Source organism: Saccoglossus kowalevskii, chromosome 5, assembly GCF_978046115.1.
Source record: "Saccoglossus kowalevskii chromosome 5, keSacKowa6.1, whole genome shotgun sequence".
NCBI classification, from domain to species: Eukaryota; Metazoa; Hemichordata; class Enteropneusta; family Harrimaniidae; genus Saccoglossus; species Saccoglossus kowalevskii.
The window spans coordinates 1,461,982-1,475,033 of NC_140645.1; the positions used below are offsets into that span (position 1 = coordinate 1,461,982).

The window sequence follows — 13,052 nt, forward strand, 5'->3', positions numbered from 1 at the left end:
GATTTGACTCATTATAACCATAGATTTGACTCATTTTGAACATAGACTCATTATGACCATAGATTTGACTCATTTTGAACATAGACTCATTATGACCATAGATTTGACTCATTTTGAACATAGACTCATTATGACCATAGATTTGACTCATTTTGACCATAGACTCATTATGACCATAGATTTGACTCATTTTGAACATAGACTCATTATGACCATAGATTTGACTCATTATGACCATAGATTTGACTCATTTTGACCATAGACTCATTATGACCATAGATTTGACTCATTTTGAACATAAGACTCATTATGACCACAGATTTGACTCATTTTGAACATAGACTCATTATGACCATAGATTTGACTCATTTTGAACATAGACTCATTATGACCATAGATTTGACTTATTTTGAACATAGACTCAGTATGACCGTAGATTTGGCTTATTTTGAACATAGACTTATTAGGACTTATTTGATTTGACTTATTTTTGCACTGCCAAAAAAGGAAATACTACCATATTCTAGGAAATAAAAGATCAATTGTAATACATTAGTTATAAATTTTAGAACACCTTGGAATAAAAATTTCTAAAATGTTATGTAACATGGAGGTTATGATCACTACAAATGTATGTGTCTGAACACTGTACAATAAAATATTCCATTGTTTCATTTCAATATAAAATTTTGTTCTATAAAAAAACTTGTTACAAAATAAATCAGCATTTATTGAAATGTTCTAATTTCTCTCTACATTGGGGTAAACCACATCACAAACCTTGACATGCTCAAGTTCATTGACATCAAATTCAAACACTTTTCTTTGTTTCTATTAGTAATATAATCCTGTCTCCGAATGCAAACATTTACACAGTGCAAAACATTTTACGTTGTCGTTTTAGACTATAATATCCTTAAATTATGACTACAAGCAGGAAAAAGATCTATCATGTGATCACAATAATACCGCAATCTATGCACTCAGGCAGTGCAGGATCACAACATACGCTCAGCTGTACTGCCAGAGTGCATACTTTGCGGTATTCTTGTGATAACCTTATATTACTATTGATGATGATACCTTATCTGTGACACTTAGTATACGTCTTAATGTATTTCCAATATCTGTCATGACTTGAACACCAGTTAATGTGATCACGACTATTTGTTCTAACTCAGCATTAGAATAGAAATGACCAGATGAGGGCATAATGGTTCTGGATTCTTCATGCGGTGTACGACTAAAATCACCTCCAAAGATCTGCAATAGACTATCAGTGTATGGAGTGGAATGAAAACAATGATGGCACTGTATTCTTTCATCATAACTACTTTGAATTTCACTTAGTAAACCTGAAATACAAATAAAAACACATTATTAGTTGTCATCAGCTGAACACCCAAAATATTGTGTTGGTACATTCACATGTTTAAGTATCATGGTTTCAACCAGCCCAAAACTTTTTTTTATCCAATTCCCATTTTACTGGCTTTACTGAACAAGAAAGCTACCACAGATGGTAGATACCCTGGCATTATTTCACGAGGAGTCGGTAGAGATCACAGTTTTGATTAGAGGACAGTGGTTTAACTGGATACAGCTAACAAGACACATACTAATTGGAAAGTAGGCAAGGATAGCTTTTTCATTTATTTATTCACCAAGATCAAAATTAAAATCAACTACACCTTTGAAATAATAATTCAATATTAGTGTAGTAACAGTTAAAGGGTGGTGGTCGCTGCGCCAGGCATGTGTGAGACACAATAAACAAATATGGTGACTGATTATTTCTCAAACTAAGACATTACCCGAACTTTTACCTAGGTAATTTCCTTGGTGATTGGAAGGTATCAAAGGAGTCACCAGCGGTAATTAGTGCATGTTGCACCCAGGTCGAATGCGTCCATAGTTGATTTTCATTTATAAATTGGATTGGATTGTGGGATGTGACAACCACATAAAGTACATACAATGTAAAATTAGAAAATCAACAAAAATACAAATGAGCAAGCAATGAGGTAAGCAATAAATGCTAAAAAGCTATACATACTATATATTACATGCATCTACAATCAACCAGCTAAACACCTACAATATATTTTAAGCAGATTGTAAACCTTAGTCTGATTTAAAACTGTGAACTTACCCATGAGAGAGAAAGTAACCATTAATGCCTCATTGAGTGAAGACATTAAGTATGCAGCATTTTCTTTTCTTAGTAACAGTATAGTAGCTGGTCTTGGAGGGCGATAAGATCCACTGCTACCATTATGTAACTGTTCATAGATTGCATCATCTAAGTTCTTTGGTGTCACTGGTTCATGAAATGCTACTGGACAGAATGCATACAACTGCGATCCAACAATACCTAGTAAAAAAAGTTTGTAAAGAAAAAAGTTTGTAATAACTAGTTACAATATGAGGTTATTACGAGGATACTGCAAAGTATGCATGGAGACAGTACAGCAAAGTATCGACCGAAGTGCAGCGGAAGTTGATGCGATCGTGTATTTTGCAGTATCCTCGTAATAACCTTATTATACATCTTTCCCTCCTAGGAATACATCATGAGAATGCGCTAAAACGCTCAGAAAAGATTTAGCAAACTTCTTTGTGTGGGGTCCGGTCAAACCCTTGGAGCAGCCATCTTTGTTTTTTATCATTAGAGAACGCTTACGCGCGTAATAATTCCATATTTGGAATTTGTGATTCGTAATATAGTAGGATGAAAATACCCAGAGCAATACTGCTAAATTACGGCACACTGTAACTTACGGCGTTACAGTGACAGATGTATAATAATAAAGAATAGTTCATACCATATTTGTTCTACAAGCATTAGTAGCACATGTGCTTATGTAAATAACATAGATGTGTTTAGCTGAAATGTGTCAAACTGTAATTTTTCGAGCAGCGCTTCACTTAAGTGACATAGGTGTGTCATTGTCAAAAATAGTGTAGCATATTTGCAAAAAAGCATCTATGATCCAGCATAAAATACTTGTATTCTATAGGCTTACCTATACTGTTGGCTCTTTTGACACTTAATCTCATCCTACGAATACCACGTAATTGAAATCCTCTATTGTGACAGACAGTAATAATAGTACCAATACAATGTGTTGGTATGAGAGGAGATACTGTAAGAAATATATCTCCTTGTGTTGTAGCAGTCAAGGTGGCTGGTGGACGGCGGTTTGGTAAACACATCAATTGATCCTCACTAACATTGCCTTTCTTGGACTTCCTCCTTGATGGGCTCTGAGTACGAGCAGTTTTCTTAGCTTTAGCAGACACGACTGGATTGGTGACACCAACATCAATGGACCCACTAGATGGCACTCGGCCACCAAACCAGCGAGACAATTCAGAATTGATCCTGGCAGGATTGCGTGGACAGAAAAGCCACGATTCATCCCTACTCTGTCCACCATACTTAGCACACAGTGAGTTGGGATCAGTTCTTCTGGCAAGTTGTGGATCTGAAGGCCCAACTGCATCAAGCCATTTACTTCTAGCACAATGACCACGTAAAGCTAATGCAATGATACCACCAACATTATTGAGCATATCCAAGTCATTACTTGTATCTTCTTTCCTGGGTATGGCATGCATACTAGGTATCAAGTTGCCAGTAGGATAAAGTAATCGAATACCAGCTAAATCCAATCCTTCCTGTAAAACTCTTTGCATGATACCCATCATAGCATCAGGTGTACGGTAGATATGCTTATAAATTAGACTCATTGTCATTTGTACAGCAGGATTACTGTTGTAATCATTACATACATCTTGATCTAAAATATTTTCATCTGAATCTACAGTTTGCCAGAAGAAACCAACAGGAGCATTAAATATCTTCCACATAGCCTGTGTATAAGGACTTATGGCAATAAACGTAGACAGTGGTTTGCTTGTGACTACAGGTAGAGATGTAATATATGAACCATCACTTTGAACTCCACTGTTATCAAGTGCAGCTGCTTTCAGTTCACCTTTGGCACTAACTTCACATGCAAATATACCTTGCAACCATGGACAAACTGTATGCAATGTGTGTGTTGTCAAATATTTCATAACACTATGTTGGAACGGTGAAATATCTTTGATTTCATCTCTCAGTCGGGATTTCTTTTTAGCTGGTATGTTTTTAATTTTGGATTTATCTCGTGGTGTGATGGCAACAACCAAAGATAGATAGTTTTCCTGCCAAAGTTGTTGTAAACCAATCACATAAAACGGTGCAACTTCTGATATTTCTGGTTTGACAGATAGTACTTCATGTTGCAAGAAATCATAATTGTCAGGTACTAATGATAATAGCCAGGTAATCAGTGTAGCATGAGTAGATGATATACTTGTGTTACTATCAATACTTTTATTACCACTACCACGGTGTGCAATAACTGCACCATTGCTGGACATATGAATTGTTAACAAAAGACATTCTTGTTCTTTCTTTAATATGGATGGTAATGTCTCTGGTGATGGTTCATAAGATGATTCCTGCAATATAAACACCAAAATCTGATCACATACTAGTACTTCCTAGATTAGGCAAGAAATTAGACAATAAATCTCTCCATCAGTGACACTGTGCACGATGACAGAGCTATTTTAGCTTTCTACCATATTTGTTGTAGGAATTATTTTGGGACACTTAGGCTGAGAAAACAACTGAGGCAACACATGTGAACTGTATCATCTTTGAACAAAATATTAACAAGCAGCCTCTCAGCTGAGATAGCTCCGCTGTTAGCAATGCACATTTCAATTAAAGAACAGAAGATATCATTAGAAAATGAACAATATGTATAGTATCAAAACAATCAGACTTGCGGTTTTCAACAAGAAGTGGAAAATATCACTTTTTACCAAAAATGACAAAAATATTCACCCAAATTAGAGAATTGAAGATATCATTACAAAATGAACAAATCTTATGTAGTACACATATATGTAATATCAAAGCAATTGGACTTGCGGTTTTTAACAAGAAGTTGAAAATATCACTTTTTACCAAAAATGACAAAAACATTCACCAAAATTAGAGAATTAAAGATATCATTACAAAATGAACAAATCTGAGAGTAGTACCTATATATGTAATATCAAAGCAATTGGACTTGCTGTTTTTAACAAGAAGTTGAAAATATCACTTTTTACCAAAAATGACAAAAATATTCACCAAAATTAGAGAATTGAAGATATCATCATGAAATGAACAAATCTAAAAGAGGGCCACCCAAAGTACATATACACCAAGTATCAAAACATTCAGGCTTGTAGTTTTCAAGAAGAAGTCGAAAAAGTAAAACATTGACACGGACAATCATTCATATGATAAGCTCTGCTTGACGAAGTCGACAGCGGAGCTAAAAATACACTGTGTATCTGTCATAATACCAAGTCATTGTCAATAGTATACTCCCACCCAGTTTTTAGAAACTGTGTCAATTATAGACAAAGAAGGGTATTAAGTAATATGTATCAATTGCTGAGCTTGGATGGTGTGCCAAGCATTCAAAAGCTCAATGATCTGGTGAAGTGAATAAAAAAACAAATATCTTGTCACAGGCTATTATGTAGGAGTGAAATTGAAGCCTGTCCATCTGTCCCAGACAGGTAGATCATAGCTAGGACAGGTTAATATGATAAAGATATCAAGGTTTCACATGAATATGAACAAAAGCAAATCCAAAAGATAGTTCCAATTTAGGACTATATCCAACGAATAATTATAGAAATAACTAAGCCAGTAAACATACTGATGTATCTTACCATATCAAATACTATTGGTGTACAATCTGCACTGGTATTCTTTCCTGAAGCTGAACATCTTGGCCGCAATGTTTCCAACTGACGTTGTAATCGGAGTCGTGTTTGTCTTTCCTGTTCTCTTTGTTCACGTAATTTCTTAGCAGCTTCAATTCTTTCCTTTTTTTCTTCCTCCTTTTTTAGCTCAGTTGGTGCAGATAACGGTGACTTCAGTTCAAGTGTTGAAGTAGTTACCACAATCTATAAACATTTTAATTAGAATAATTTCTCAATCCTTCTAGCTCTGAAAACTTGATTAATTTGTGGTCTTTATTAATTCATGTATCCACTTCATTTTTTAAAGCTACTTACTGTAAACAGTCTGAAAAACTTCATCATCAGTCACCTGTTGGCGCTATTTTGAATCATAACAACTGCTAAATTATCGTTTACACCCCCCCAAAAATGAATCACTAATTATTAAATCAAAAGTGTTCATTATGTGTACAAACTTATATAAACTTATTTTTATTATCTGAATTCAGTCTCAGCAGTCAATCAAAAAGTAATTGTGTTACACAACCCTATGACAACTTTCTCAAACAAACACCATCACAAGTGTAATATTCTCGAAGTCAATAACTATATACGTCTCAAATAATTGCAGATATCATTAATGTTATGAAGAATGCTGTATGCATGCATGCCTTTTTATGTTAAATTAACTCCATAATTATAGCCAGCTACTTGTATATCACTTTTCTGATTATATTAAATTATTATATAGTAAGTCTAACTGGTCAAAGGTAATAATATAGTAGAACTCACTTTGTCTTCAGGTCTACTTTCTTCTGGCTCCATTTCTCTTTCTTTCTGTTGCTTGGCAAGTAACTCACTAGTTCTGGTTTTTGTTACTTTTCTGAAAATAAAGAGATGTTATAATGAGAGTTTCCTGGTGTTCTTATTAAATAGGTGTAAACGGACAACATTTTCTATTTACAACAATATTTTGCATATTGCATGAAAGAACTGAATCTCTAGCACAATAAAAAAATATTTTGAACTTGAATTTCTTTTTTTATAGCTCAAAGTAAAAATGTCAACCTTTAAGAGAGTAATATGGCAATGACAACCATCGCCATGGAATCCTATGCATGAATTTACATAAAAGGGGGTAGCTGGTAGTTGTTGATCATGATAATAACCACCTGATAGACTGACTGGGGAAGGTATTGTTCATCGAGAGATACAGTTTTTTGGGGTTATTAGTACCATATCATGGTAGTCAAACATACATTCAGATTGCTACACAACATATAATGATTGCAATGATTTACCTTGTAGGTTTATAATTAGCAGCAGGTCGTCTTGCTGCCCACATTTCAGGTGGTGGTACTTGACCTTGAACGATTCTATCACGGATCTGTTTTCTCTGCTCATGCCATAAAATAGCATCATTATGGTCATCATCACTATCATCTGATACATCATCACTAAAAAGTTAACGAACATTGTCAATGACATATCTGTAGTCTTCGTTTGTAGGTGAGACTGGCTATTTTTAATTAAATCACAAAACAAAACATCATACATTGTTTTTTTTTGTTTTTACGCAAAGCAAGCTTAGACCATTGGAAAATTGCAAAATTGTTTCCCCTCCCCAGACGGCAACCAAATTTTTTACCTCAGTCTAGCAGCCAATATTCAATCTTTTTAATCTATTTTTTCAAAATACTGTCTTTTGATTCACTCGTAAACAACAATACTATTTGATGTATTTGCAGAGCAACAAAACAGTAAGCAGCATTTTTCCACATTTCCTAAACTGATAACACATTCATATGGTGTGGTACATGTTTTATCAATAGAAAGATCATACAAAACAAGACATTGTTAGTTGAAAAGATTTACAAATGATGTCATAGTGACATCATACTTACAAAATATATTTAATATATTTAGCATATGCAGTATATAATATAAGCCATCATATTCTATGGGGATAATTATTCTACCTGAATATGAGGTTTCATTATTTACTAAAATTACCAAATTTTAAAGTAATTATATTGCTGATGTTAAATAAGTTTTTTTTATGATAAATGTTACAATAATGACATTCTAAATTTATTCAATCCTTGATGGAACTGGTTTAAACAAAAAAATCATTCAAAAAGAGGAAATAAAACTGATATCTTACCCTTCTTGTTGAATACCTAATATTCTTTGAATTGCATCAACTCCTGGTGACTGAATGTAAAAAGAAATATATTACTAAAATTCAAAATCTGTTATTGCAATACTTTACCTAATTTTATTACAGAAACGGCATTCCGTTAAACACAGTTTACTGACAGTTAAGCTTTCTGCTTTACAGAATACAGTATTTGTTCTTTAAGTGGCCTCATGTATGTAAGGGGGTCAAAAAACTAACTCTGCAACGCGATTGTGCGACTCGCCGAATGTCGATTATTGCACTCTGCGAAGAGCACGATTCCCTTTGGTTGGTCGGTCGAAAAGCGTGGATTCCAATGGTCGATGCCCATAATATTACTTTTTATTGACAGTACAAGGGTTCATCATATGCCTTATAGAAAAATTAAGTTTTAAATGGTACAGTAAAAAAAGTGTATAAAGACTATGTACCGGCGACATGCCGCACTGTTCGGTGATCGGCAAGCACATGGAAGACAAATTGTGGGACCAAACAAATGTCACATGGTTTACAGTGATTAGACACATCACACTGCTGACGTTTTGCCATGACAACAGTTGTTAGCAAGAGTCTGCATTCGTTTAGATCATAAATGGACTCGAAACATGAAAATAAACACTTGTGGTCTACGATCAGCTGATATTTTAACCATCAGAAATGAAATACTTTGTAACAGTTGTAATCAAAGAAAGCTTAGAAAGAACTCCTGAGTGCTGTAATGTAATGATTACTACTTGAAATATCAAAAGCTGAAAATTAATTAATTATGCAAATTAGATAATTAATATGTACTATATTACTCTAAAAACTATCAGGTTTTGCAGTGTCCTATGACATCTATGTACCCAGTTTTATTGAAATGTGATGATCAGTACTTGAGATATCAGTGGAAAAGCCCAAAATTGATTAATCGTTATGCAAATTAGGTAATTAATATTGCACAGATTTTTACCCAAAACTAATCAAATCTGTGCATTAGTTAGGAGCATCTGTGTGCTAAGTTTCATCAAAATCCAATGAGTGGTTCTTTAGAAATCAGTGGAACTGGAACAGTTAAAAATTAGCTAATTATCATGCAAATTAGGTAATTATTATGCATGGATTTTTACCAAAACCTAATCAAATCTATGCACCAAGTTTCATCAAAAATCAATGTATGGTTCTTGAGATATCAGTGGAACAGACACAGACACACACACTAACTGCAAAAACTCCGTTTTTGTGCTTCGCACACTGAGTCAAAAAGTAAACAAGCAGCCTCTCGGCTGAGATAGCTCCGCTGTTAGCAATGCACATTTCAATTAAAGAACAGAAGATATCATTAGAAAATTAACAATGTGCATAGTATCAATGCAATGGGACTTGCTGTTTTCAACCAGAATTCAAAAATATCATTTTTCACCACAAATTATTATGGTTTTTAACAAGAAGAAAATAACACTTTTTACCAAAAATGACAAAAATATTCATCAAAATTAGAGAATTGAAGATATCATCATAAAATGAACAAATTTGAGAGTGGTCCACATGTAGTACCTATATATGTAATATCAAAGCAATTGGACTTGTGGTTTTTAATAAGAAGTCGAAAATATCACTTTTTACCAAAAATGACAAAAATATTCACCAAAATTAGAGAATTGAAGATATGATCATGAAATGAACAAATCTGAGAAAGGTCTACCCAAGGTACATATACACCAAGTATCAAAGCATTCAAGCTTGTAGTTTTCAAGAAGAAGTCGAAAAAGTAAAACATTGACACGGACGACGGACACTGGACAAACAATCACTCATAAGATAACAGCTTTATTACAACCGTGTAGAAAATTTTACATTTCTAATTTGGTGTTTAAAATGTAATAAAGTTAATAATGAATAACTAAAAAAGTAAGTAGGCGAAAGTTGAGTAAATAAAAAGTTAAATAAGTGTGACTGAGTGTATTCTTTTGTTTGTTCATTTACTGTTACTCAAGTACACATAGAGGGCTATAATAGTATCTTTATCTTTTGATTGTAAGATATGTTTAAATTGTTTTTCTTCATCCAAATTCAGGAAATTTGCATTTACACTGTTGATAGTGTGAAACATTGCGTCTCTTTGTTTTGTGTACAATTTACAATGTATTAAATGATGTTCCTCATTTTCAACTTCATTACAATGGGAGCATAACCTGTCTTCCACTGGTGTTTTTGGTTTTGTATAACGACCTTTTTCGATGGCAAGTTTATGGCAACTTAATCTAAATTGAGCTATTGTTTTGACATGTTGTGGGTTGTTCATCACTTTTATGTAATCTTCTTGTTCCAAGGAGTCTTTGAATGTTCTGTATGTGCGTAATTTGGCACTTTCCCTTTTGTTGTCTATATTCCATTTGTTAATGTAATATTGTCTAATTGAATTATTTAGTTTTTGTTTTGTGAAATCTGTGACATTGTTTTTGTTGTAAAGTTTCAAGTTTCGTTCTAAGGTAGTCAACCATGCTCCTGTGTAAGTATTGTTTTCCATGTCTTTTATAGCATAAAAAGCTAAATTGTCATTGTCTATCGCTTTGAGGTGTTTGTAATAGTTAATTGCTGAGCAGTATATTCTGCTTATCAGTGGCTCTCTTCCCAGTTCCATTCTGCATCCAATTTTGCTCACTCTGTTGCCAATGTTAAGAATTTGACGACAAAAGCGTAGATGATATTTTTCTGTTGCTGTTTGGTCCCAATTAGTCTGATTTTGGAAAATTCCCCATATCTCACCTGCATATGTTAATATGGGTAGTTGTGTTACATTTAGGAGTTTTTCCTTTATCCTTATACTGTTCATGTTTGTTGGATATATGTGTGACTGGATCCTTGCAGATTTGTAGGTCTTGTCTGCCAGTCTGTCTGCAGTAGAGGTTATTGATCCATTGGCCTTAAATGTTACTCCAAGATATGTGTATAATCCTGTAGTTTTTATTTCTTCATTGCCACATGTAAATCGCCTTGTATCTGGTTTGCATCCCGAATTCCTGAATATCATCACTTGCGTTTTGTTTGTGTTTACTTGTAGCCCCCAGTCTGAAGTGTATTTATGGAGAAAGTCTATTTGCAGTTTGTAATCCTTCATATGATTTTGAAAGTAGTGCAATGTCATTGGCGTACAATAGGCTATTGATAGTTTTATTATCCAGTTCTGGTGCATTTGTTTCAATTTCTGTGAGTCCTGTGATAAAGTCATTTATAAAGATGTTGAACAGGGTTGGACTCAGAGGGCAACCTTGCTTAACTCCATTTTTAGTTTTAAATTGTTCTGTTATTACATCACCTAATTTGACTACTAAATCCATATTAGTGTACATGTTCTTAATCATGTTGTATACTTTTCCGTTGATGTTGTTACATAGTAGTTTATAGTACAATGCTTTCCTCCAAATTGTGTCAAAACACTTTTTGAGGTCCACAAAACAACAGTACACAGGGTCATACATTGTATTTACTAATTTAGACTTGCCTGCAGTCTGCAGAATTTTTAAATGCATTGGGAAACACGAGACGAACAATTGTGCATACTTTGATGACGACTCCATGTTATAACTTTGCTTGCAGATTTCCATAATACTACAGTTCGATAACTCGGCCAGTCACACAAAATCCATCAAAAGGGAAATGCAAGTTGTATAATGCCAAAACAGTACCATGATTTCACAACTTTCGAAACACGTTCGCTTTTATTGATGTCCACTGTACACCAGTAAATGTCTTCCCGTTCGCAAGAACACAAGTCTAAACTATCAGAAATTCGTAACACATAATTTGAGTGACGGTATAACAAAATAACTCATCATTGGTAAATTCAATGCATCGAAACAATTTTTATTATATAAATACAATTCGAAAAGAAACAAGATTCATAAACATAAATCTATTTGAATACATTCTCACTACAAATAACACAATACTTATTTTCTAACGGAGTTTCTTCATAGCACAAACTATTGGAATCATGCACACGTGTGAGTACTTCGGTGACACATTTTATAGCTATGCCCAAAATAGTCAATCATTTATTGCGCAACTGAGACCAAACGACATCATTCTGTTAACATCCACAAATTATCATAAAATCTCCATGCACTTTTTGACCTTTCATAAGTAAAATACACTACAATTTACTCCAGAAAAACAATTTTCTTGGTACATTCCTACATTCTTGCATACTAATGAGGGGTTCAGACACATTCCAAGCTAAACAAATTTCTATAACAAAGCTGGTCAATCCTTTCCCAGCAATAAAGAAGTAATATGGGCATCGATCAACCATTGTGATTCACACTTTTCATCCAACCAACCAATTAGAATGCTCTTTGCAGACTGAGTAATACTGTGACCCTTTCGCAGATAATCGACATTCGGCGAGTCGTACAATCATGTCGCAGAGTTAGTATTAAATATACAGTAAAAGCAATATTCAACCCGTGGAAGTTCATTACCTGAACCAAAAAAATTCTTTCTAAATTATTTCATTGGCATAACAAGTACAAACATGTCTGTCATTTTTCTAGTTTGTGTTTATTTGTAGGTTAAAGCTTTTTGATAGATTTTTCATATAAGTACAATGTAGGTTCTGCAACATTTCCACTTCAAATTCCACAGCACCTTTTGACTGTACATGCAAGTTCCACCATATATAAGCTGTAAGACCTTACCTGCTCAGAATTTGTTTTCCCAAAATTTCGTAAATCTAAGTATACAGTTTCTCTTTCCTCATTTTGTGTATGTGCATCTGGTATTACTGTATCTGGAGTGGTCTGTAAAACACTAGTAAAAAAGAAAAATGTAATAATTAAAAGACAAAAACAAATGTGTTTTGTTTACTGAATCAATTTTTATTATTACATTAAATTAAAATTTTTACTCAAAAGAATATTGAAATTGTCATGTATTTATTTACTTTGTGGTGTTTGTTTGTTTGCACATAGTATTTTTGAGACGTTTTTTTTGTGTTCATGCAGATGATACCAGTCAACTGACAGCAATTTAATTAAGCAGTGTGTGTATTCATTTAATGTTTTCGTCAGACTGGACTGGTTTAAGTCATTAA

At 33.7% G+C, this 13,052-nt stretch overlaps 1 protein-coding gene across 2 annotated transcripts in view; it reads right to left on the reverse strand.

Annotated features, from left to right (window-relative positions):
• Window positions 1-13,052, reverse strand: part of LOC100371374 (dynein axonemal assembly factor 8-like) — a 50,577-nt gene that overhangs the window by 30,829 nt on the left and 6,696 nt on the right. For both annotated transcript variants that reach the window (XM_085499039.1, XM_085499040.1), the window contains exons 5-12: window positions 12,658-12,769; window positions 7,964-8,013; window positions 7,101-7,256; window positions 6,592-6,682; window positions 5,788-6,024; window positions 3,027-4,512; window positions 2,153-2,374; window positions 1,084-1,355 (exon numbers count right to left, since the gene is read on the reverse strand). In XM_085499039.1, the coding sequence (XP_085355165.1) occupies window positions 1,084-1,355; window positions 2,153-2,374; window positions 3,027-4,512; window positions 5,788-6,024; window positions 6,592-6,682; window positions 7,101-7,256; window positions 7,964-8,013; window positions 12,658-12,769 (2,626 nt within the window). The remainder of the gene's footprint in view (window positions 1-1,083; window positions 1,356-2,152; window positions 2,375-3,026; window positions 4,513-5,787; window positions 6,025-6,591; window positions 6,683-7,100; window positions 7,257-7,963; window positions 8,014-12,657; window positions 12,770-13,052) is intronic.